Here is a 27,555-nt window from a genome sequence, read left to right as displayed (position 1 = left end):
TCTCACCTACTGACTTTGAGTGTTTCCTTTCAACACAAAGATGTGTTGTTCTGTGGCACTTTGTGTTACAAGTGCTGTACAAATAAAGTCGGATTGATTGATTGACACGTGAACGGATGCTTTAAGAAGGGCCTATCTGCAGTCTCACAAACTACACGACACGCCCACTCTACTGCGTGACACGACCAATGTACCACACAAGAGGCCCCCTAAAATAACCTCGGGATTCACGTACTTATTTGAGCCACAAACCATGTTGTTTTTCCTGAACCTTACCAAGCAGTTTTTGTGCTGATAACTAGCGAAGTAGTTTTGTCTTAGTGAACTGCGACTGTTTCAACGGGCGTGTCACGTGGTACATGTGTCCCGCACAGGCGGCAACCTCCGGTTCTGAAGAGTGAAGCCGATGGCTAAAGTGTCTTAAACTTGCATTCTATCAAATGACCAGCAGGGGGAGACTCCCCCGGTTGCAAAAAGAAGTGCGATTGTTTGGAAGTCTGTTGAGAAAATGCCTGTACTTCTCACTTGATTCATTACCTCAGTAAACATTGTAAACATGAGTTTGTCTTCTTCAATACAGCATGATTTTGATGAAAAAAAAGAAAAAGTCATAGAATGGTATGATATGAAAATGGCATGTGTTTGTAAATATGTTATGCTATTCTTCCGAACTACTATACTATCCACTTTTTTTACCTTTTTTCGACACACTAAACTGTGACTTTTTCATGGCATTTTAAAACATATTATACAATGAATATTTTTGACACATTATACGATAACCTTTCTAACAATACGATCATTTTAAAATATATTTTGACAACATACTTTACCATTTTTTATCACTTTTTCGACATATTATAAAATGACTTTTTTCGACACACTGTAGCTTTTTTACTCTTGACTTTTACGTGACATTCTATACTATGACGTCTTTATGACAGTTTTAAGGCATATAGGACGATACCTTTGTATGACATTTTTGCAGCATGCATATCATTTGTACGGCTTTTTTATTACATACAATACATTATTTATTTATTTTCTTACTCATCTACAGCATACTTATGCCATTTTTATGGTATACTGTATTCTGACTTTTTATGACATGCCATATCAATTCAATTGATTTATATCATGTCAAGTCACAACAGGCTCTGGAGCCAATCCCAGCTGACAATGTGTGAGGGAAGGGTACACCCTGGGCAGGTCGCCAGGCTATCACAGGGCTGAAACATAGAGACAACCATTCACGCGCACTTATACGGGCCATTTATGGTCCGCGATTAACCCAAGCTGCATGTCTGTGGACAGTGGGAGGAAGCTGGAGAACCCGGAGAAATCCCACACTGGCACAGGCACAACATGCAAACTCAACACAAAGGGCCCTCTTAATTGTATACATACGTGTGTAAATGTATGATAAATGCACTCAGCTCTGTGCATAGTGTGTAGTCGGTTTGTTTGAGTAATCACTCACTGTAAATTAACATTCTCACAGTAGACTGCAGAGGGTGCTAAGGAGTAAAACCCGCAGAGCATTTCATTTCACTTTGATAATGATAATCTCATTGGTTTTAAGCATTTATTGTCATTTGATGTCCTATTCACGAACATTTTTGTTGGCAGTATCTTATTTTATCATCAATAAATTATATTACAAAAGACCGGCACAAATATAGTCACCACATCCATTGGGATTTGTTTTGGTGTCCAAAGCGTCCTCCAAGTTATTATTCTCCTCAGAGATCATATGAATATATATATATATATATATATATATATATATATATATATATATATATATATATATATATATATATATATATATATATATATATATATATATGTGTTTTATGTGTTTTCTGAGGAAATTGTTTTCTGGAAATTATTAATAATCTAGAAGCTAGGTTTTCATTCAATTACATGTTGCTATTTTCTATATATTATTTTGTAATCTAATGAATTGACTCACATTCTAAAATGACTAAAGCTGGCTCGAATACTAAAGTACTGTATATATCATGAACACACATAATCAGATAGAAATTCAGCAACGACACAGTGCCTGCAGTTCATTCACTTCAATGCAATTCAATTTATTTTTAGAGCCCAAAATCACAAATTTGCCTCAGAGGGCTTTACAATCTGTACACATGTGACATCCTCTGTCCCGGGACCCTCACAGTTCATGAATCCCACATTAATAATAAAGGCCACTGTGCAATTCTTATTTTTTTCTGTGCAATATGTATTGGTATATTTATATTATATGATTAATTTATTAACACAAATTCAATGTTTATACATTTATATGTATTAGAAATAAGTATTGAACTTCCACTGTTTAACAGCAATACAAATATTTTCCTTCTTTGTGTCATACAACCTTTAGGCACTGTTAGTTAGTTAGTTAGTTATAAGTTAAATAGTTAGAACAAAATACATACAGTGTGTAGCACAACTAGACACAAAGTCATTACACACACAGAGATACACACATGAAACGGTCTTCAGTTTGTTTTACAGTTTATTCCAGTAGTGAGGTAGAGCTGTAAAACAGTCCTCTGCCTCCTGTCCACAGGTGGTATGAGGGGCTTTGAACTCACGTAGGCTGTTAAGCATCTTGGCAATCCTTGTGGGACACCTTCAACAACCACCTGCGGACTTGATTTGAAACCATCATCAGCAACAGTCTGAACTCTACCAGACGTCATATATTATAATCAACAGTAGCAAAAGCCTTGGACAGATCTACAAAGTGGGCTTCAGACATGATGAATGCTTTGCATTAGTACCCTCTAGTGGTTTTCCGTGAAGACACAGTGTTCTATCCAATACAGGTGAGCAGATGTAAAACAGCCAACAGCAGCAGCAGCAGCAGCAGCTGGATGATGATCAATCACAAGGGTTATATCTCCTCTTTGCACTTCTGTGCACACTTTGCACAGCCACCAGGTCCCATCTTGCTCCACATCTGAACATCAGTAGACCGATAACCCAATGAACAGAAATCAATGAAACTGTGAATCATCATTCAAATTGCATTGAGAAACAGTGCTCTTTTTTACTTTCACTATTTCAGCACTCAGATGTTTGAACACCATGGGAAAATGTGAGCCGTCACCATGAGCAGTGCTTACATAAGTGCGGTTAACACTCTGACAGATACAGATACGAATGGCCATATGCACGCATGTGCTTACGCACTTCCACCCAAACGCGCATAAATACAGTATGGAGGATTAGGTGTCATACGTTTGGAAGCATCACACTGGAATCACTGATTGAAACGGAAAGATTATGCCGATGTAATCTTACATTTCTGATGACATCCAGGTCAAACTGAACTTTGTGTGCTGCTGGAATTTCTAAGTTTCAGCTCCACCCGAAAGAATGCTTGATCAGCAAAAGGTCAGGGCTACTTTAGTTTCAGGTTACAGCAATACATTTATCTAATGTTGCTCACTCAGCTCAGTGGAAGTGATAAGGTTTCTGAGAATGTCTATGGTTGTGTTTTCAGCAGACATTTAAGTTTGTAATTGCCGGCTTTATTTTAAGGGTGAAGGATAGGTGATTTGCCAACCAGAGGGCAGCTCCCATTCTCCGTGACGGATGAACTGAGAGGAAGTCTACATGACTAAAGAATTCATGTGAACTCCAGAGTGGTCTCTGTAGGTCACTCACAGGAAACACAGATGGAACTCCGTGTTTCCTCTTCCGTCCTGTCACGATGGCCATCTGCCCACCACATATTAGCGGTTGCACCACCAATTAATGTGAAAGAATTTGTGACCGGTTGGTCAAGTCATATACATTTCCCTTGGCTTCCTCTTTTTGTTGTAGCCTTATTGAGAACAACTCTAAAACACTAGCACATGCACACACGTACTATTATATGTTTGCATAACAATTCCTGCTTGACATAAACAATAACAGACATAGACCTATGAAGAATAAAATGCTACACACACACACACACACATAAGCACACATACGCAGTCAAACACACGACCGGTGTGAAAGTGAAAGAGACATGTGGTGAATCTATTTGTAAAGACAGATAGATTTCCTCTAAAGGCACAAGTACACGATATGCAGGCACCCAATATGCACCCACAAATGTCACGCATAAGGTGGTGAAAATGTAAAAACATAACTACAGTACATCGTGGAGCTCATCGAGTCTGCAAAGTGCAAGGAATTGCAGTCACGGTGATCGTGCAAACGGCTAATAGCATCACATCTTTGTCAAGATATTATTTCGGTTGGATTGCATCATGTGTTCCATTGTGATTCATGTTCCAACCGGGGACTGAATCAACTGGATATGATATCAGCATTCAGGTTTCAAGTAATGTGCTGCAGTATTGCTGACGGCGGATTCTGAGGACCGGATAAGTGACAAAATCAGAAACTAAGTTGGAGGTTGGCAAGACAAGAGAGAACAAAGAGACACCCTCACCACATCACCTGATCATCTCCAGAGCAGACAACGTTCTGCCGGCTCTTACTCAGTGATCCACACAGTGATGCACGGAAGATAAGATTTGACTGATTCGGTTCTGCCTCATTTCGAGGAGACACTGCATACGGGACACGGAGCCGACTGGAGGAAGCGGTTTGATCAGAACAAGCAGTGCAAGAAATGTTGCTGACTTTTTACATCTGGTTTGAGTGCACAGTGAACATCAACTTGCTGGTATGACGCCATCAATGGATCAACACGTTTTCTAGTTCACATGGATTAAGACTTTTATCAAATTAGTTTCAGTAATATTGCCACATCAGAAAACAAGACACCGAAATAGAAAAGTTGGACACCAACTTGATTCCCATATACTCTCTGAACCACATACTTTGAAAGCAGTAGTGCCGTACAGTAAGACCCACGCATTTATTTGTCAGTTTACGCTCTTTTCATCTTGGCGGTCATGATAAAGCAAGAAATAATTGCAGAGCTTGAGAGACTTTGCTTCAATAATGTGGTTTGCTACCAACTTTTGTGAAACTAGGAAACAACTCGTTACTGATAAATACGTCGTGATGGACAGGACTGGTAATACTTCACACATTGCTGCGCAAATCATCATAATAGTCATCAATAGTCATACTTTCATGACATGCAAGTTCTGTGAACAGCTGTCTAAAAACCTGTGGGATTGTGGGAGACATATCAGCAGTTTCTCTGGTCACATCTGTATGCTGGGTTCAATTATGAGTTGTGTGCAGGGAAGAAGCGCTCTGACTAACAGCTAAAAATGTGTTACTTAAAAAAAAGAAAAAAAAGAACTAAATGACTTAATAGCCGACTCAAAATCGCTCTCACGTGCACATAAACAATGCTGCAACTGAAATGCCAGCAGACTGGGCAGAGGCATTTCAAATGCAACTGCAACAACCACAAAAAGTCGTGAAATCACAGGGCTAAATACAGAGATGCATGCTCACACACGCAGTCAGTGCCAAAGTCAGAGGGGTTTCCCATAAACTGCTTGCTGCTGACTCATATCATCTTCACGTATATACAAATTGTGTACATTTATTTCACAAGATCTACTGCTTGAAAGAATCAAGAAAAAAAAGACATTGCATGTTGATGTGATGACAATCAACCAAATGATTTCAATAAAATGTTCGCGTTCTTATATTTTGAGAATTTTACAGTATAACATCTTTGTATTAATCCAGTCGTAATAAAGCCACATTTTCTGGTGTCATTTGTTTGTGCAAGTTCAATAACCAAATTTTCTGCATATTATTGCACTTTGCTTGTCCGGTGTTACTTGGATTACGCAATTTACAGAATTCTTTGAAAACTAATTTGACAACTTCTTCCTGTTTTTTTTTTCCTTCTCTCAGTCAAAAGCCATCGCCATCTCCCTGTCTTTGTAATTTGTATGCCATTTTGTCGCGTGTCACAGTTGTCTTAGCGTGTTTATGCTGTTTGTATTTACTACTGGATGGTAAATGCATTGATATAGCACCTTTATACCTCACCAAACAAAGTGCCTCTCATTCACCCATTCACAAACACATTGGTACACCAATGGTGGCAGAGGTATCGAGGCTGTAATGCTGTCCACTTGGCCAGATGTCTCTTGAAAAAGATATTGGTCTTAATGAGACGTTACCTTGTTACCGGTAAATAAAGGAAATATTTGAAACTGTACTGGATGTGAAGTAAGTTTGGTTCATCTGACTTTCTATTTTTTATTGCATTTCATATATTTAGGCAGCTTTTTCCTTCTTAAAAAACTAAATTAAAGCACAATTTCTGGTGGACTATTTGTTATGCATTCACTGTCAGATCTTTTCAAATTCAGAGTTGACAAAAGACTATTTCATTGTGACTTTAACATCTAATCACAAAAGCTCCCTATATATACAGGGATGGGTCAAATGCAGTAGTCAGATTTCGTGTATGTGTATATGACAATAAAAATGGTTTCTTCTTTCTTCTTAAAAGAGAAAAGACAGTAAAGAAGTGCATTGCACTTCAGCGCCATCCAGCCGAGAGCAGCACGTATCGGGATCCTTTTCTTTTTGATTAAAAACACAATGGACAAGAAACTTTTCGTGCATATTCAGTGCTCTCATAAGGCGGTACCGTGGTTTGCGCTGTTAGCACTATTAGCTGTAAGGCCGTGGCTCGGCCGTCGCCATGTTGAGAGCCTTTGAGAGGCAGTAGAAATGCTCCCAATCTTGTTAATAGCAACTCTTAGGACACTACACTTGTTTTTATTTTGGCATTGATAATGTGTTTCCATTTCATAAAAGAAAACGCTCCCTTTCTATGAGGCTCTATGCTGGACAACACTGAAATGCAATACACCTCACTTTGTTTTCTGTGTCATGATCATATTTTATGGTTCAATAAAAACAATGAATTATCTTTCAACAGACCAAAAGGTCCTTTATCATATATTTTTGATTTGGTTATGACACAGTAAATGCATGTATACGAGGAAGTACACATTACAATGTATATTGTGTGTAACTTATTTTTTGTTTTGTTTTAATTATGTATTTAAAATTGCCCACACTAAAGGGATGAATCAAACCTTTAATATGTGCCTGTTTTTCCATATGTCCTGTTTTTATATGCCAAAAGCTTCATACGATAAACTAATTTGAACTTGCACCGTGACAAATTTGTCCTGAAGTGTATTTGCACACATTGTGAAGTCCTCATCATGCAGGGGTAAACACCAGAATTGATTTTCCCGGCAAATACCAATGTTGCCCAACATAAATGCTCACGCAAATTGTAAACTGCACAGGCAAAGAGACGTATGTCACGGATAAATGGGCATTCCATACAACCCCCCCCCGCTGGCCCCACTAAGAGTCCAAAAATACTTCTCCTTTTACAAATACATAATGTATATATCCACATATACATATATGAAACCCTCACCAAAGAGAAAACATACCAATACATCACATTCAGCAAAAAGCAAAGATCACATGGCTTCACTCTTGTCTCATTACGCATGTCTGGCATACAGAGGGAATCCACAGCGTCATCGAACATAAACCACAACTTAATATCCTTTCCTACTGACATAACGTATTTCCTGTGTTATTGTGAATATAATATGATTGACATTTGTTGTGATTTTCAACATTATTTCTTTCCACCCAAGTACCCATTATACTTTTGATTAATATAATGCACATAAATATGGGGGCATTATTGTAAACAGTCAAATGGAAACACAGTGTGTTATGTAACATAATTACACACACTGTGTGTCTGTAATACAATATGAAAAACATGAATAATAAAAGAAAATGATGTCATATCAAAATTCCATAAATGCTATGTCAATTATTTCCGATTTCCAGATAGCACACAGAGATACACACATGAGAGGTGTAGCCCATAGTGCAAGATTCTGAGAACCCCCCCCCCCCCCCCCCCATTCCAGTCATAGACACTCCTTTTGGAGTGTCTATGACTGGACACAATTTTGGCTATAAATTGAGGCAAGAGATGCACTGAATATATGCACGTCTCTCTTCTGAGCTCTTTAGGAAGATCATACCAAGACAGTTTCACCTCTCAGGAGTCAGAAAACTGCACAGACGTCCAATTGAGCCAGCAGCATCTTCACTCTTCTCTTCTCTGCCTCCAGAAGATCCATCAGCTTGTTCACCAGCATGACTCCTTGGTCCCTCCTCCTGTCCGCCCTGGTTCTCTCGTCGTTCTTCAGCAGTGCCTGGTGCAGTCCCATGTGCAACAACAAGTGCTGTAGTTTCGTGGAGGCCTTCCCTGTCCGGCTAAAGAAGCTCAGAGAGGACTATTCACAGATCAGAGATTTCTTTGTGAGTAAAAGCACAACATTTACTCTGAAAGTACCTTTGAGGTTCGTGCAGCATCATTTGGGTAGATCTCTGCCGCCTACGTAGTCCTGTCAGTCAGGTGATGCTGCACTTCCTCACCGCCGCCTGTCTGCCTCTACGGCTGCTGCTGCTGCTGCGCTCACACTGTCACTGATCACAAGCCTTGTTGTGTTTTTTTACAGGAAGCAAACGATGACTTGGACACAGCGCTGCTGGACAAGAGCGTCGAGGACTCGTTTAAAGTAAGTTACCTTTTGAACTCTCCACGAAGATCATTCACAGAAATGCACCGCTTCTCAAGTACAATCAGAAAATAAACACAGCCTAAAATAACCGACAAGACGAGCATTGTAAACACGCGGACATCTCGTAACCGCGCTCGCGCTTTCCTCCCTCCTTCAGAGCCCGTTCGCCTGCCACGCCATGAACAGCATACTGGACTTTTACCTGAGCACGGTTCTGCCGACAGCCATGTCCGGAGTGACGGAGGACACCAGGGACTTGCAGCCTCACATGGAGTCGATACAGCTGATCTTCGACGAGCTCAAGCGTGATGTCACCCAATGTGTGAGTAGCGGGCACACGTGCTACTCCTACAGGAGAATGAGATGTAAACACGCGCCGAGCGCGCGCTGCCGAAAGCTCCGATGTAGGCTACAGGTAGTGAGGAAGATAATTAACTTCCAAGTTTAAAGTGTTTAGTGCAACATTATAAATGTAATATACCTTCCATAAATCACAAGTCATTTTCTATTATCGCAGTGTAGGCTATTGAAAAGTTACATGTATAAGTTCCTGCCGGCATGCTTTACAGACAGGAAGAGTCTACACGTGATTATTTGTCACAAAAGTCTAGTCCATGTATGTCACAGCCAAACCATCAAAACCACCTTACTGGTTTGGACTACATCCCAAAACCGCCAAAATATTCCCAGCATCGGTCAAACGTCTGATCGTGGCCGAAAGGGGAAGCATGGCTCACAGGACGGGTCAACATATTTCATTAGCCAGTGTCTTCAACTGGCTTGCAAAGGTGTGCATCACCCAGTTCTTGCAAAAGGGAAAGAGAAAGGATGCTTTCCTGTGCTTCTGGTGGGTGGGGGTCAAATCCAGGACATGCTGTCTAATGTCGGTAGCCCCTAACATCATCTTTCTATTGTTCCCCTTTAGAGAAATTACTTCTCCTGCAGGAAACAGTTTGACATCAACAATCTCAACTCTACTTACAGACAGGTGAGTGTCGACATTTCATCTTCAGTTGTGAAAGTGTTCATTTTAAAAACCACATGTGTGTGCATACCTGTATTTTGACAATTTAAAAAAAACAACGTGTGTTTGTCCACAGATGGAGAGTAAAGGTCCATATAAGGCCATGAGTGAGCTGGATCTGCTCTTTAACTACATTGAAACATATCTGGCCTCTAATAGGCACAGAAACCGACCGGCCACCGTTTGAAGACCTGCTGACCCTAATCGAACCGTGAACCATGTTCATGCCAGGAACTCCTTGGCCTTGGACTCCTGTACTCTTTTGCATTCAATCAGTTATTTTCACTGGTATGAGTGTCGCCAAATGTTGTTGCAGCCTGCTGAACTGATGTCTTTTTTTATTCTGAGACTTCTGCTTTTGTCCTGGGGACAAGTTTCTGTTTTAAGACCATATTGAGTCCGACACATATGAAGTTACAACCAAAACTGTCTCTTATGAAGCTGTGATATTTATTTTTTTTATCATATATATATGTATCGATATATTTATGACTAATATTGCATTGTTGTCGATGAATAAATGACTTGATGATAATGAATGTCTCTTTTGATGTTTGTTTGACAAGACGATACAGTTGTTAGTGTGCCATTTATTAGGGATGGCTAATTGTAAGAGCACTGACATCACATCCTGCAGTTCTGCAGTCTATATGTGGGGAACCTGAGTGTAAACTCAACAGGCGGATTCACTAACCTCAAACGTGACCCATATACATCACTTACCAGCAGCAGCCCTGCTGTATCTTAATTTACGGAAACTGTAACTAACCAGTGTCACCTTCATGGCGCGTACACACACGCACACACACACACACACACACACACACACAGACAGACACAAGTAATCTTACTCAGTCAGACACATCATAAAACAGAAGTAGCACACAGGGTGAAATAGCAGCCCTGCATGTAAAATAAATGTTTTTTTATGTGCTATGTCAGCATTTTCAGGGAGGGTCTAATCCATGAGCTGTACCACAGTACATTCATACCTGAGCAATAAAATATTTTCTAAACAGAGGGCACGGACACATGCCCCTTTAATAACATTTGAATGTACGTACATGCATTACTCAAGACTGCCAAGTCACACACGACATGACTCAGGCCTCTGCATTGAAACTACTCTAATGACATTTTCATCCGCCTCTTGCTTCGTCAACGTGGGATGATCTGAATAGTATCATTCCAGCAATGACTGTATAGCCAACCATATGCAAAGATATCATTCATAACAATTGTCTGCAAGAGACAATTGCATCTATTTTATTCTGACCAGTGTTAATAGCAGGTTGGTTAAGGATGGATCACGTTAATCAGTGTTGCGTTTACTCCTTGAAACATTTGTACGGTGTTGATTCAGACTCCAGTAAGCCGGTGTTTACGTTGTGAATCGCTCGTCTGTTAGACGTACGATCATATCTGTCGGTTGGTAATGACTGGGTTTGTCTGTACAGAGAGCAATGGTTTCGGGGCAGGGTGAGAGAAACGAAAAGGAGAACCACCGTTATGAATGATCATGTTCAATGGTCAAAAATGCAATATGGATCTGTCATGGCTCAGCGCTTTCCTCTGAACAGTTAAGATATCCCAAATCAACTTAAGTCTACTTCAAAAGACTCCAGATGGAAATCATTGTGAGGAACTGTGCAGGGGCCCCTCCCAAGTATTTCCAATAAATCTAAATCCTCAAATTGAATTCATAATTCTTAACGTTTTCTGTTGACGCTCCCTCAACTCAATACCCAATAACTCAAAACAAATCAATATATTTATGGAAAATAATAAAACATATATAATGTCAATGACATAACAAAATAGAGAAAGAAACAGACTCTTTCTATTTCTGACAAAGAGCTGCTGAATTGTTTGGCCCATAATGAATACAAATATATAATTCTGAAGAGGAGACATAACACTTCAATAAGAGCACAGGGCAACATATTATTATAGTCTCCCCCAGAGGGCATTCATAAGAATGAACTCCTTTGTTCACATGAAAAGTAAATAGTTCAGTTAAAAAGAGCTCAAAAGAACAGATTCCATCCTTCTTGTCTCACCATCACACAGCTGACCAATCACGTTGTGAAGTGAGTTTGGGTCCGTTTGTCGGTTTCAGGAGCGCTAAAAAAAAGTCAGTTTGGAAATAGTCAAGATACATGTGGCATTAAAAAGAAGAAAATAAGACAGACATCCGTTCTGATTCATTGTTTTGAATCATAAAAAGGTTCAAAATGAATTTTTGTGCACACTCGATGAGTCAAGTACGAGACTGTATATATTTTTAGAAGACTGTTTCAAAAAAAGCACGTTTTTAAAATAATCAGCAAAAAAAGACAACGGGAGACAAAAAAGAAAATCAAAGCAACCACAGGAACCACATGTGCCCAAAGCTGTACTTTACAGTAAAAACAATCTGATTTCCAGCACATGTGAAAGATAACCGGTGTACCTAAAACTGATGACGAAACAGTTTTCCGTTTGATCGCGTCTGAAAACCTTCGATTCACTGGGTTTCTTGCAGAGTCTCACTATGGGGGTCAAACAGCTCTGCTGTCTGAGAGGATGTGTGTGTGAGAATCAGGATGGCAATGCCACTTCAAAGAACTACAAGAAGTCTCCATCCTTTACATTTCCCCTCATGTTTAAAAGGATGTACACAGTAATGACATACTGAAGGGCAACACGCTGACACTTCACTTTTTTTTTTTTATTGTCGCTTGTTTTCATATTTGTGAACAAATTAATGAGTTATCCAACTTTCCTTCACTGGTGGAAATCCTCTGACGTTCAACTGTTGAGGCTTAGTGATTATTGCTACATATTGTACGCACATCTAACCTGAGTTTTATACCACCAATTGTTTCAAACAGGGCAGTAAACAAAATGCTTTAGGGTGCCCTCCCTAATTAAGGTAAGTGCAGGGTGGGTGGGTGTCATAAGGTCTGCAGCAGGCGGGGTAAAGGGGTAGCATCTCCACAGGGTTACTATCTGTCATGAGGGACTCCCCTGAAGACCCATTTACCCCCTTTCTCACTTACCTGAGAGAGCGAGAGATGACTGTGGGTTTCATCACACTCAAAGCTGGAAGACGAGTGCCTACGGCTGCCTTGCACCTGAAGAGAAATCAGCTTCTGCATGAGCGGGAAGCTGCTCTAAACACCCCAGTGTTGGCAAATACCGTGTTGACTCAATGATACCACACGGTTTTGCTACGCAAATGCGTATATTCCGGGAGTAACTCATGCCAGCAAGCCTGTCATGAGTTGAGTCTGTGCACTCCGTGTGAAAGTCACAAATCCCAAACTGACCCGACAACCCGAGTCATAGACGGAGACGTGAATGAGACGAAAACAAGTCTAAATATTGAGGCAAAGGTCATAAAACATTTGATAGTTATTCAAATAATGAACGTGAACGACAACTCAGAACAGTCAACACACATGCAACAAGTAGACAAGCTGGCCTTCGTGATCAAGAGTGCATAGAGTTGGAATGTGTCATTACCTCGGTTTGAACTGTTCAAAGAACACGACTGCTTTGGAGAGAAAATGGTAACCAGAAAACAACTTTGCTAAATGCTTGAAATATTACAAATTGTAATAATTTCAAAAAAGAAATCGCTCGTCGTCCTTGCTATTCATCCATTTTAAACTCTGTTATTCTCTATGCAGAAATGGAGATAAGAGGTTTGTGTTTGTGTCTTTTTTTAATCCAAAGCCGAAGCAGACAAAAGTACAGCAGGTTGAGCTTAACAGACTCAATGAGACAATTATGTGCTTCCACTACTACTACAAAAAAAAGAAGAAAACAAAAACAAAAAAGGTGTTGAGGGGACGAAAAGAAACAAAAACAAACTGGAGGAACATTGTCAAAAACATTCAATGAACATTTTTACAGTGAGAGATGTGTAGGTGCCATGTGACATGTAAAGTGGATGTGATTTTACAAAGTGAAGTGGACGAAACTGACAAAAATGAAACACAATCATTTCCCATGAGCCCATGTGAGTTGGAAGCGTCCTTTTGCATTAAAAAGAACATCGGAGAGAAGCCGACAGACGCACCCTGTCCGAGTGGGACGACAGCCTGCTGGTGGCGTCGTCAGAGTTTCTGCTCGGAGACGAGGAGCAGCTGTCGAGTACGTTCTACTTCCTGTCAATCCTCCAGGAAGTGTGGAGGAGAAATGTGGGCGAACAAATGATTCCCACTGAGCCTCCCGGTGCAAACCAACAGTAACTACATGATCTTTTCAGAGATGGCCCAGTCTGTCTGAACCATGTATTCCCTACAGAGTATGCTACTACTTCCATAAACACACATCATCGACATCTCGCCAACACATCTGCAAACAGAAATCAACACTAAGGGGAAAAGGTCCTCGCAGTACTTCAAGCTGACAAACATCTGCATAGCATTCACCTGAAATATAATCTGGCAATGTTACAAATTGGGGAGCATAACATTGGTAAAAGCCTGAACCAAATGGTAGGGGTTAAAAGTCATTTGCTGCTTTAGCAACACTCTGTAAGGCCTATGCTAATATGTTCATAAAATCCATGAAAAAATACAGTATCGGTTGGCTCCTACTCTCCTTTGAGCTACATGCGGGAGACAGGTGGAGCCAGTTTCTGCTCTTAAACGTGGCGTCCTTCTCTGCCCTTTAAACTATGTACCTGAAACACAAGCGTAGATTAAGGTAGGAGAGAGGGGCCACAATAGAGAGGTGCTCTGTCAGGATGGCACATGGCCCTTGTGAGTGCATAGGCCTCTGTTCGACATTCACCAAGACAAACTGAACCTGACAGACACTCCCACTTTACCAGCTAAATCAGGGACAGAGTCCTTACATTCCACTCGTCAGTTCAAAATACATCCGCTTACTTTGCACGTACGTAAAAGAAAACTTCCCTTGCTTTTATTTTTGGGATTTAGCCATTTGATTTAACATTCACGGGGTTGGGGCGAGAGCTAGAAAGGGGCGGCGGGTTGAAGATAGAACTACTGCTAATGCTAAGGCTTCGTGTCCTATTCCAACATTCAAGCCCCTCCGAGTACACAACCTGATATTAGGGAAAGGAGAGGCGGGAGATCTCACCGATTCCCACTGCTCTCCTTTTCTAGAATTCATAATCTCTTCACTGGTGTACAAACACAGATCAAATGTCCTCTCTGCCACAGCAGAGCGGTGGGTTTTGTTAAAATGGTTGAGTAATAAAAACAAACACTCCTACGAAACATTAGCATTCGCCATGAAAAATAAAACGCTGAGAAAACCCATGCAACGCGACTCGACAAAATTATTGCTTCCTTTTTACAACCTGTGTCTGTATGTGCATGCGCGTGTGCAACGCTCAGTGGGCAGCAGACTGGGGGTCCGGCATGGGGTGGCTGGCTTTCTTCCTCCTTTTCGTCAGCAGTGGATTGGTCGATTCCTCGATGGTCTTGATCTTGATTTGCTCGTAGTCGACTCTCATTGTTGCCAAGGCACTGGTCATTTCCTCCTGGAAAATGACAAAAAAAAGAAGCTCATCAGGCCGCTTGCTTTGCCCGACCAGAGTCTGCGGTTTTTGGATAAACTTCATATCGTCACACGGCCTTCAAGCTTGAGAAGCAGATCATGACTACTGTCCAGCGTGACTGCTTTCTATTCTCTGACACTTCCTTCAGGGAAGTAGCTAATGACAGAAAAGATAAAACACCACCAGCTAAACACTAACAAACCAATCATAGGGACATTTCTGATAAAATTGGATGGATTCTTTTATTCATAAAACAATTTAATATTAAAGAACTTGAGCAAAACGGATACAAAGAGAAATAGACATCTAACCTTGACATCCTCCCATGCGTCCTTCTCCTCCTTTAGCACTCGGCTGGTGTGAAGCGGAGTCTGGGGAACCTCCATCGACTGCTTTAGAAAGACACACAAACACATACACATCTTACTTCAGTGGACAGAGATCAGCCGGAGCAATGGAGCTGAACAGATGAGAGTAGAGTTTGTGCTCACATTGATCCACGGATGATTCATGAAGTCCGTGATGGTCATCCTTTGCGTTGGCTCCGTCTTGAGGAGGGTCCTAATCAGTTGTTTTGCTGCAAACACAAGTATTATTGACATCATTAATAAAGAAAGGAATTAAGACGGAACAGTCTGAAGTAACACTGTATTTTGAAACCCCAGAATAAAAATAATTAACAAAACAATAAGAGCGCTCCGATCAAGATGCCACCGATCGTAATCAGTTAATATTTGACCTCAAAGGCCAATCAGATTTACTGTACAATTTACTGTACAATGTTAAGAATAGTTAAATAAATAAATAAATAATGCATCATGGTAAATTAAAGTCTTCACATCGCTTTCAGGAAGCTGTCATTGGTCCCAAGAATTCTGATCGCAGCCCTTTTTCAAATAGTGCGTAAAATGACAAGGCGACAGATGGACTAACATTATGAAAGCACAGGTAGAGGACACTGGCCTCGCATGATGGTGCCAAACAAGACTACTGTTATTTACTCTTGTTGTATTAGGATTGACTGGCAACTTGTATATATTGCTATACATATACACATAATATATTTTATACTCAAGCAAGCAGGGTTCAAAGTATCCTATTTTTCTAAATGATGTTACGTGACTTTGAAAAGAGATACGAGAGCCCAGACTGCTGTACATTTTGTTCTGGTGACATTCAGATCGCTAATGATTTTATGGACTGTGACTTTGCCATTCCTGTTCTACTTTCATCTAAAACGGAACTGAGAAATCCCACTGTGACAAAGACAGTTAGGCAGTTAGGATTGAGCTGGTTCACGAGTAGTAGCTACAGTACAACACATCCGCCTTCATATGCTCGTGTAACAGCATATGTACATTCCGCCACGGCTAAAACAGGATCACAGGGACCTTCACAGATACAGCCTCGTATTTTTGCTCTCAAAGTGCGAGAAGCATTTCACTTTAAAATGTACCAAACTGCCTTCAGGGGTAACGAGCACACAGACTTTCCTAGAAGCTCCGAGGTCCACCCTCCAACGCTGTATACCCACACACCCCTCTGTTAGAGGAAGGTATTGGGTTAGTTTACGCCAAATCGTCACTTTAGCTTCTCTTTTCCATCTAAAAGTTTTGCATTACTCAGGAAATCAAACATCACTTTCTATTGTAGTGAATGCGACAGATTGCAAACAGGAGGTGAAACAGCTGCTTCAGTTTCTATTTCTTGAGAGAGTTAAGAGCAAACGGACGGCGTGGTTGTCATATTTCGGTTGGATGATTGTTAAAGAACGCCTGCAAGAGCTTTGTGGAAAACAGAACACGGTCATGAAGTGTTATTTCTGACTTATGAGACAGTTTTTCTTTTCGTCGAGACGAATAAACATTACTTTTCAGGAGAGATACATTTCTGTATTAACAAAATAATCCTTCACATAATTAGGTTCAGTTATCCCTAACACTAACCCTTTAAACCCAAAGCGGCCAGTGCCTTTCTAAATAAACAAAGTGTAAGTATGTCGCCTCACCTTCCTCCGATACGTCGGACCATTCAGGGTTTGGAAACTCATATTGGCCCATCCGGATCCTCTTCTTCATCCCAGGAGAGATGGCTAGACCGTGGTTAGAATAAAAAGGAGGGTAGCCACACAACCTGGTCGTGGTTTGAAATGAAAATATTAGTCACCGCCCGAAGAAGATAATCCTACTTGATGAAGGGTTCAGAGATATTGCAAGAACTTACAGGATATACATAATGACACCCAATGACCACATGTCACATGACTTGTCATATTTCTCTGGGCCAAGAACTTCTGGAGCTGCAGACAGAAAGGAAGGAAGGAAAGCGGAAGGGATGAATGGGCGGAGAAATGTAATATCTAGTATTTGTAACCGTTTATTAATAAGCGATTGAGTGGAGCGAATCTGCACACAGAAGCCGATCCTTACCAACATAGTAGGGCGTGTAGCATGGAGTAGCTAAAGAGTTGTGTGAAGTGGTCTCCTTGGCAAAGCCAAAATCCGTGAGTTTGAGCAAAGGATTGGGCCTCTTCGAGGAGTACAGTAAATTCTCTGGCTGCAGGGAGGATTCAGGAAGCAGGCCGGAAAAAACAAAAAACAACAGTTATGTCTTCAGTTACTGCAGCTACGGAAGTCATCCTTTAAACTCTTCTCTGAACGCTTTCATTTCTCAGTAAGCAGGAAATTCATTATTAAGCGGTGTGATGATTAGCTGTGATACAAACCTTGACGTCTCTGTGTGCAATGTTGATTGCATGCAGGAAGTGAATGGCCTCTCCTATGCTTTTCATGATGTCAGATGCCTCTGTTGACAAGAGAAAAAAAAACAGCTTTTAACAGAGAGAGTGACTTTGAATGTTGCATTAACCAGCAGACGCGCTGGCCATTTATCTCAACACTGTGCCAGTAACAGCACATGTAAAGGACACCGATAAGGGTCGCATGAAGTTGTGGATCGTAATCATGAACCAAGTGTGAGTGTGTGCAATGTTTATGTGTCTGTGTGTGGATGCAGTCGAATGTCTGAACCAGTGTGCTATGTAATCATTAGGGGTGTAACGATACGCGTATTCGTATTGAACCGTTCGGTACGAGGCTCACGGTTCGGTACGCATGACGAACCGAACACGTTTGAAAAAAATAAAAATAAAAAATAAAAACTTTATTTAACCAGGTAGTCCCATTGAGATTAAAAATCTCTTTTGCAAGATGTAAGTAACAATACTGCATAACATTGAGGAGCAGTTTTTGTTTTTTATGCTTATGTGTTGCTAAGAAGACACCCCAGAAGATGGGTCACTCAGGTTTAGTTCCATCATTGTTCAAAGTCAAAGAATAACTTTATGATGTTAGTTGTAATGAATAAATATGTTTTAAAATAAAGTACATTTCTCTGGCATTTATAGTTTTCTACTGTACTGAAACGTACCGAACCGTGGCTCCACTGTATCGTACCCAACCGTGAATTTTGTGAACCGTTACACCCCTAGTAATCATGTAATCAATACAGCAGTATTGTGAGAAATGCTCAGATTGTTTTCAGTCAACATAAGTGTATTACCTCTCTCTGTGAAGGCCTGATCTCCTCTGTCCTGGATTCGACTAAAAAGCTCACCACCATCCATGCTGCAAAAACAAATAAAAAAGTGTAGTGAAGGTGAATTCAGGATCTGGGTTTCCCTTGTTGTTGTTGCTGTTGTTTGGGGGGATGGGGGGCTAGTAAGCAGATAACATTCTGATGTTCTCATCTTTAACCTCGGTTCACATGAAATCCCAAAAGTTGAAACCAGAGCCAACAAGCACACCTTTGCATCGACGGATCCTTGAATCACGTCTAGTCCCATGAGAGGTCATCATGAGTGCTCTACAGTCATGGAGGCGGGGGGGCATTAGTAGGAAGTGACACACTGAAGACAAACTCACGTCAGCAGCATTATTTCTCAAGTAGTGAACTAAAATAAGCAGAGAAAGGCTAAAAATAAAAAAAATATTTCTAAATTTGCAATCCTAAACCTCCTTAATGATTCAACTACATGTCACACAAGTTACAATATAGGCCAAAATAACTGCGTATCATGATGTATATGATCGATCATAATTGTGGGATGGCTGTATGAAACATAGCCCAATCTGATTCAATTCACTTTTCCTCTGACTGGTCTGCTGGTAGAAGTGGTCTGTGGTCTGTCGGTTGACCAGCGCAGTCGATCACACTCTATGAAACCAGCTGAATCACTTCTCCACACCTTTTGCACATCGTTAGTATTATTAGTAATTAAAACTCTACACAGCAGGAGCTAAAAAAAGACAATTTGTTTTAGTGGTGCAGTTCACACCTTTAGTCTATGAATGACCAACACGGCATTAGAATCAACCAGTGACCTGTGAAACGGGTGCACAGGAGTTCAACACGTCACAGTGCCAGCAGAGGCAGACATCCCATTTTTTCACAATTTTGCAATGTTCATGAGTACATCAAATCCAGCCCAAAACAAAGTATTAGATAAAGTGGTGACGAATGACGATAAGTCATTTGAGCACAGGAAATCTGATGAGAGGGCAACTTTCAGGACTTGTCACGATAAGGGGGGGGGGGGGGGGGGGCGAGAGAGAGTGTGTGTGTGGAGAGAGACACATATCAGAGGGCGTCGACATCAATGTGTTTTGGAAATTATAGAACATGGAAAGCACAATTCTACAAATGTTGAAGAGGAAGCAGTAAAACAATACTTTCCAAAGCTGTACAGTCATTTGCCATATGATCACCTCGTCATCATTTACTTTGGTGGGAGATTTATTTTTACATTTTCTTAAAAACATTTAATACATGTACCTTTGTACCAGTCTGTTCAACACTAAAGACATTTATTCATGACAGGTTGGTCTAAATTATTGTTTTGATAAGAAAAGCAATATCCGTGTGTGTATAAATATATATATATATAAATAAATAAAAGAGAAAAGGGACCTCTCAAAGCTGTGTTTGCACTTTGTATTCTACTATATTGTATTCAGAGGATTCAGTCTCGTTTCTTGTATTTGAAATGTAACTGTGGCTTTAAGTGTATTCTGCTAGGACCGATTGTATTCAGAAAGCTACCGCTAAAGTATCCTACTTTGAAAATGAACAATACATCTTTTTGAAATGATATGGAAATGTTTGTTATGTAATGGATGCAGGAATCTCTTTGGACTATAATAGTCTACCCCTGCCCTAGCGATTGGTCTGGAGCACAGCTATCATCTCTAGAGTACCGAGCAGGGAGTCATGGTCTTAAACATGCAAATGTTATCCGGTTCATGCCAGTTCATGGTGCTTTGTTGTAATGTTTAACAAAGCCTACTGTCTCTACAAAAAAACACACTTTCAAGACCAATAACTGCAGAAAACGTTACCGGTGCTGTCAAACACAAAGCAAATGGTTGTTGGCCTGAACTCAATATGCACGAGGCACGAGTGTGAGAAATCGAACTCGATGCACTTCATGATAGGTTTCATTTAATCATTTTTTCAGTATGACTGTGTGAGTTTCAGATGATCCAGGCATGCATGCGTTAACAGGAGAGCAGGCCCGGCAGACTCAGAGACGTAGGGCAGCCCTGCTAAACCACAACGCACTTCTTCATTCTCAAAACCTATCACTCACGTTCACCTTCTGCATGCTGACAAACCGACAGTATCTCGTCTCCATCTATCGTATTTAGATATCAAAAAGATTCGCCGTGAGAGACCTCCAGCAGTGAGGCGAATGTTCACACCGGTCTGAACTTTCTTTCTTGTGTGGTCAAAAGGTAGCGATGAACTTGAGGTCTCTCGACCTCACCCTGTGCTTCTGAAAATGTCTACAGGGGAAGTGCGACTTCTCTGCAGAACAGATACGTATTGTATGTACAAAGAACTAAGAGTGCACATCTTACGCCATCACAGCAGAAACCCTGTTACACCCTTACACAGTTTCAGTCTACAGCCTTCACATCTCACGGACGGTGTGAAGACGCCAGTGGTGACAAAGAGATGTAATCGCTGATATCGATATCATCAGCTGTTTTTTTTTTTGTTCTTTCCAAAAACAACTTCTCTTTGACTTTCCATGCCTGTGTGCGACTCACACCCAAGCCCGTTTGAAGACATACATCTTTAAAAACAGGTCACAAAATATACTTTCTTTAAAGAAAAACAAGAGTAAATGGTGTTTTTGTTGGAGACTACTTTCTGCTACAGATGTGGTGAGCTATTGAGTATTTGAATGGTGTGTATATGATTGCCAATTAAATAAAATGCCCATATCCATCGCAATGAAGGACCATCACTGAATTTCCGAAATGCTCAAAGATGATTTGACATGGTGACCCTCTACACAACATGGGAAGATACTCAAGAATACTCTTGAGCAGCTCGATCTCACAAGCCTCCTGTGTGTAATATTCGAGGAAATATTGGAGTTTCGTCAGAATAACTAGTTTTCTTTGTTGCCGTTTCATGCTGATCGTGTCTTCAGTGAAATTAGTCATCATCTGCAGCATCTTAGCATGTGAGTGTGTAGGAAGACGGGACCACTGCACATCCGCAATGCAGAGCAACCACAGACCTAATTACTGCACGTGTGACAAGTTGATGGGGGTTTGGTGGTTTGAAAGTGCTGCAAGATGGAAATACAAAGGCGAGGAAAAAGGTCCTGTGCTCATTTAGAAGAAATGGGCCATTTACTACTAAGATCATACAGATTTACAATAATTGACCTGGCTAAAATGTGCTGAGATCGATTGATAAAGGTGAGACGCTCAGGCTCTGTTGAACATGCCTTCCCAAGTCTGGAAACTGCAATTTTAGATGGAAATTAAACCAATACCCAGAATATTTGATGGAATGTACAGTTTTTGCAAAACAAGCTGAATCTGTACTGAATGAAATATTTAAATCAAAATGATGCCTGTACATTTTTTGGGAAAACATTGGCCCATTTAAATCATATAACTATAAAGCCGTTATGTTATACCAGCGCTGGGGGTCTGAATGTACTTAGTTACATTCGACCAAAATGTTCTTCCCCAGGTGCCCCTAAAGCAGGGGTCTCAAACTCCCGGCCCGCCACGTCATTTTATGTGGCCCGCGAATCCGCCAGCAATAATAATAAAAAAAGTTTAAAGAAATCATTTTTTTTTAAGTTAGACTTAATATCCCCATAGTCGAAATTATGAGATAGAAAGTCGAAGTTATGAGATAGAAAGTCATAACTATGATAGAAAGTCAAAATTCTGAGATAGAAAGTCAAAATGATGAGATACCTAAACAGTCATAGAAGCAGCTCTTTGGCTGGTTCCTGTACACTCTAAATGGAAATGTATTGTGAGTACATTGAAGACTACTTTAAAAATATAACTTGTTTGATATTTGTCTTTGATATTTTCTTTAATAGTTTGATCTTTGATAGAGTAATGTGGGTTTCTTAACCCTAAATTAAAAGGATTTAAGTTATAATAACAGAAATGTGCTTAAATATATTTTTACATTCATATAACTGCTAGGGGTGTAACGGTACGCGTATTCGTATTGAATTTTTTATAAAACCTTTATTTAACCAGGTAGTCCCATTGAGATTAAAAATCTATTTTGCAAGATGTAAGTAACAATACTGCATAACATTAAGGAGCAGTTTTTGTTTTTTATGCTTACGTGTTGCTAAGAAGACACCCCAGAAGATGGGTCACTCAGGTTTAGTTCCATCATTGTTCAAAGTCAAAGAATAACTTCATGATGTTAGTTGTAATGAATAAATATATTTTAAAATCAAGTACATTTCTCTGGCATTTAGTTTTCTACTGTACTGAAACGTACCGAACCGTGGCTCCACTGTATCGTACCGAACCCAACCGTGAATTTTGTGAACCGTTACACCCCTAATAACTGCATGTACCATATGTTTACACTTGAATAAACAATAATCAAATGCAGAGAGTTATTTAACAATATGTTACATTTACAACCGGCCCTTCGTGGGAGACCATGATGCTGATGTGGCCTGGAGTGAAAATGAGTTTGAGACCCCTGCCCTAAAGTGTCCGAGGTCCCACCCACTACCCACTCTGATCAATCCTTAGATGCATCGTGATTCTCTCATGAAAGATTATGTGTCGATGCAGAAAACTCAATAATCACAAATGTAAAACTCAATTCTCAACATTATGATCGCCTGTAACAGCCATGAGACACCAGGCTGTCCTTTCCTGCCCCTGAACGCAACAGATTCAAACAAACACCTGCATCGTGTTTACGTTCTAAACTCTGCTAAATACGGGCGGAGGCTCGAGCAGCCAAATATGGACACAACCCGACCGGCACCCCCCCGCCCCCGCCCTAAAGCTAGCTTATGGAAGCATTTGGCCTCTTCTTAACATCCCACTCAGTCATTGAGAATCAGGGCCTTTGCGTTATGTTGCACACTTTGGAACTGAGACACAGCGTTCCATCTTGATGTTTTTACAGAAACAACGATACTCAAACTCTACAAGAAAACCAAAGCTAAAGCCATGGGACAACTGTAGAAGCTGGGTAGGATAGAAGTAACAGGCCACAGAACATAGTTTCATTACATGTTTCAGAGGAAGCATTTTGTATGAGAGCTGGTACAGAATGCTTATTACACAGGATTAGTTGAAGAGAAGTCTAGATTATTTATTTGTGGATGGGGGCAGCTTTTTATGTCACGTGATTAAGAACATGCAGAAGTCTTGTGTTGTTAAAAGGCAGTTGTATTTCTTGTCCTGTTGGTTCTCTTAGGAATGCTGGGAAATATGTTGGGAAATGTAACCCTCCAGTTGTTCCCAATACTGAATTAATGAAAGAGAATGAAAGTAAATTCATCTGTTTTTTAATTATGATGCATCGGTAATGGTTTTATAAATGCATTGTAGTCCTCTGACTCCGATACCAGTGTCTCATGAACAAGCTTTATGCCTCACTGTGTGAAAGTGACCGGGATCATTCTTTACTGTGTGAAACATTGCTTTCCTAACTTTGTAGAACACAATGTAACACATAAATACATAGATATACATGTTCTGACTTGTTCTTAATCAAAATAGTGGTATCTAACACCAGATGGGGCTATTGTCCCCAGCATTCAATCCAGCCGTTTTGAGCCAGTATTGGCATCTATGACCAACCCAAACGTATCTGCTAAAATGCACTCAAAAGACATGAATGATGATTTTACTCACCACTACACAAGGATGGGTATGTTAGTGTGTCTGACACCAAGACTGTGCACTCACCACTCCATGACAATAAGCAGACACTTCCTGCTCTGATAGAGGTTCTCATAGACATCAATGATGCGCACAATGTTGGCACAGGGAGAAGCCCTCCAGTGCAGCTCCACCTCCCTACGGGCCTTGGCACAATCCTGCAGCATCTGGACAGAAGGTCAGAGACAAGGAGGGTGAGGCCGGGAAACATCAAACACAAACAACAGTTATAAAATACACTACAAGTTAACACTGCTGGTTAACTGCCAAACAGAGAAAGATGTGCAATGTGAAAGAACTTGACCCCCAGAAGATTAATGAAGTGTGAAATACATTCTGCATGTACGAGGTGACTTGAAACAGAGCGGACACACTGGACGATTACATCACATCAACAGTACACATACAAGACAGAAGTACAGTGCTGCCATCAGCTGGCAGAATGTTGAAAACATGTCGAGGAGTTTCTTCTAATCCAGTCTTGTGTGAGTGTAGCACCCTCTGTGTGTGTCGCTATGTCAACACACCGTTCAACAAAAGCAAGTGCAATTCAAACAAGTTTGTGTCGTCATGAATACATTTAGTTATTGCTGCCAACAGCAAAATGTTAAATCCTCGACACCCTACACCAGAAAGTCCAGGGAGGAGTTTAGTTGCAGAGAAATATTTCTGAAACACTTGGAAATCCAGCATGCTGCTCAAGGGCACTCGGGAAGCCTGGAGGTATGGTACCTGGCATGACTCCGGTCCTTATGGACAGGTGACATGAAATTCAGTATTGCACCGCTTGCAATTTTGTGTGGGTCAGTGGGTGTATTGTTTTTTTTGCCGTTACGTTCATAACCATAGTGGACAGCCAGCACATAATAAAAGGCTTGGTCATGTTATTAATTCACACTGTTGTTATTTCTGTTCGATATGATTTCAGGAAAGACAATTTCTTTATTCTGAGTAAGCGGTATGATAATTGAATGTAGAAGTTCTTCTTGCCATAACCCGTATTTGTTGTCCTTCATGTTTTCTTTTCTTTAGTTTTTTTAGTGAAGCACGTTGAGATGCACTTTGTTGGAATGCTGCCTACAAAAGGGAAACCAAACAGTTTTCCCTTTCATTTCATGAGACAGAACGGAATGAGGAAACAATGCTCATAACTGAAAGAAAATAATCTGTGGTCAGAGTCACACATCATTACAACAATCCTTCACTTCTAGCAAAGACACAGCCGAGGCAAAAACACTAGGGTACACAATAATGCTCATGTTCATCAAAGAAAGCATTCAGGATTACCAAGTGTGAGTTTTTACTCTGCACAGGGTCATATATTATGATAAATAATGCCACAGACACCATCACAGGAAACTCTCTGCATCCTTTACTGTAAAACGACTTTCAGTCAAATATAGGCCTGAACTTTTGAACTTCTATTTTACATCCAGACCACATAAAAATACAACTTTCTATAGTTTTTGGAACTACTTTGGGTAAAGGAGATATCAAATCATGAAATAAAAAAAAGAAAAAAGGATAGGTTTGAATAAACTCACTTTTGGTAGATTTTTACAACTTTTCGGTATAGCTGCTTAAAGTATAAGTTGTGAAGAAGAGGCAATTTAATGTTAAACTGGAAGACAATGCCGATCTCTGCCAGGTGTTTGTTTGATTGAACACCCTAAAATATCCTCGTCAGTCGATGTAAAGAGTTCAGCCTTGTAGCTCAGACAATGAACCATCGTCTGTCTATCTTGTGCTGCATTACATTCCAACACTGCCCACAGTCACAACACAGCAGTGGGCTTCATTCCAGCAGCCAGCGAGTGCTCGGGGAGCCAGAGAAGCCAGTCTGCTGTCTGGCACACAAAACAGTCAGTGTGTTTACACGAACATTAGAAACCAGGTTACTCACATAAACCAGGTTACACAGGAAATCAGACAATACATAGTGATAACCTGGTCACTGTCAAGCTGAAAATCAGCAGTATCAGCAATATATGTCTCCCATAGCACCTTACTTTGGGGAGAATAACTTCCCCTAATATAACAATTGGAGATAAAAGACACTGATTGTATTCGTTCAGTGTGAGTGTCGGAGGGCTGAAGGCAGCGAGGGGACGGGCAAAGCTGTGGTTGATTGTTAGTAGTCATGTGTTCAGTGGTGGAATATGACTTATTTACACTTTTGGATGCTGCTTTGCCTCAACTCTAGTTGAACGTTATTTTGAATACAAGGATGTACTGCAGGTGATCTCTGCTTTCATCTTATTGCCGTGCCGTCACTGCTCGGCTTTCTCCGTCTGAAGTATTTTTCGTGTACGTGCGTACATGGAGTAATCCTTTGAAACCTCCACATACAAATCAGCATCCAGGAGCAATCTAAATCAGGTTTTTCTGATTACGGAAACTGTTTTTCATAACAGGGTATTCAAGAAATGAGGCGTCTGTAGAAAACTGAATGTAACCTGGTTGTGTATGCAAATAAACTGACTGCTCTGGTTTGACTCCTCCCCCTTGCTTCAGCCTATCGCTATATTTTGTTCTTTCTCCGTCCACTGAAAGCTTTTAACACACTTCAACCAAAAGTGTGTGAACTAAACCCAACTTTGCTGAAACCACAAGGTCAAACAATGCTATAAAACACTCAGTTGTGTTTATGCACCGTTTCAATTCAAACAAGCCAACAAGACGGTTATTATGTTTCTAAATGCGTTTGAATTAAACTAGAACATAAATCAGATCTTGAAACTTTTGTGCACGTAAAAATGACCTTTTGTGAGCCCTTTCATTTACAGCCAAATGAAACTCTACAACCACAAACTAGAGACACAGGGCGTTCAGGCAAGGTATGTTGTCAATTAGGGGATTTCTGAGCACTTTCCAGAACAGAAAGTCATCATCCAATCACCAAAAAATGTCCATCCAATCACAGCATGACTTTTTCTATGGCGTTCTAAATCTGTGCAACAAATAAAGTGAGCATGGGAATGGCAATCATTGTACACTTTCACAATAAATAAATACATTTTGAGTCATAACTAGAAGGACTTCACACACAGTGCTGAGCTGCATCTCAAATTAATCTTCAGGTCTTCAGATGATGTATTGGCTCCCACGTCTTTGTGGCACATACTAATGACTTTTTAATGAACGGCAGTCTTTTTATTGAAAAAGCCACCG

At 40.5% G+C, this 27,555-nt stretch overlaps 2 protein-coding genes across 4 annotated transcripts in view; one reads left to right on the top strand and one right to left on the bottom strand.

Annotated features, from left to right (window-relative positions):
* Positions 1-8,166: 8,166 nt before the first annotated feature.
* On the top strand, positions 8,167-10,035 carry il10 (interleukin 10; the record flags this gene model as incomplete). Its single annotated transcript, XM_079265539.1, has 5 exons — positions 8,167-8,331; positions 8,532-8,591; positions 8,752-8,916; positions 9,520-9,582; positions 9,695-10,035. The coding sequence occupies 5 exons, from the start codon at positions 8,167-8,169 to the stop codon at positions 9,803-9,805; spliced, it is 564 nt and encodes a 187-aa protein (XP_079121665.1). The 3' UTR covers positions 9,806-10,035.
* Positions 10,036-13,314: 3,279 nt separating this feature from the next.
* The window catches only part of mapkapk2a (MAPK activated protein kinase 2a), a 32,440-nt gene continuing 18,199 nt past the window's right edge, over positions 13,315-27,555 (bottom strand). For 2 of the 3 annotated variants that reach the window (XM_079296966.1, XM_079296964.1), the window contains exons 2-10: positions 24,412-24,551; positions 18,701-18,765; positions 17,865-17,944; positions 17,569-17,695; positions 17,363-17,438; positions 17,148-17,272; positions 15,631-15,716; positions 15,451-15,531; positions 13,315-15,121 (exon numbers count right to left, since the gene is read on the bottom strand). In XM_079296966.1, the coding sequence (XP_079153092.1) occupies positions 14,972-15,121; positions 15,451-15,531; positions 15,631-15,716; positions 17,148-17,272; positions 17,363-17,438; positions 17,569-17,695; positions 17,865-17,944; positions 18,701-18,765; positions 24,412-24,551 (930 nt within the window). In that variant the 3' untranslated portion in view covers positions 13,315-14,971. The remainder of the gene's footprint in view (positions 15,122-15,450; positions 15,532-15,630; positions 15,717-17,147; positions 17,273-17,362; positions 17,439-17,568; positions 17,696-17,864; positions 17,945-18,700; positions 18,766-24,411; positions 24,552-27,555) is intronic. The other variant, XM_079296965.1, reaches the window with a different exon arrangement.

The sequence above is a fragment of the Melanostigma gelatinosum genome (assembly GCF_949748355.1).
Source record: "Melanostigma gelatinosum genome assembly, chromosome: 3".
In the NCBI taxonomy this organism is placed as follows: Eukaryota; Metazoa; Chordata; class Actinopteri; order Perciformes; family Zoarcidae; genus Melanostigma; species Melanostigma gelatinosum.
The sequence above is the reverse complement of the archived record's forward strand: the minus strand, read 5'-3'. Positions and strand labels throughout refer to the sequence as shown.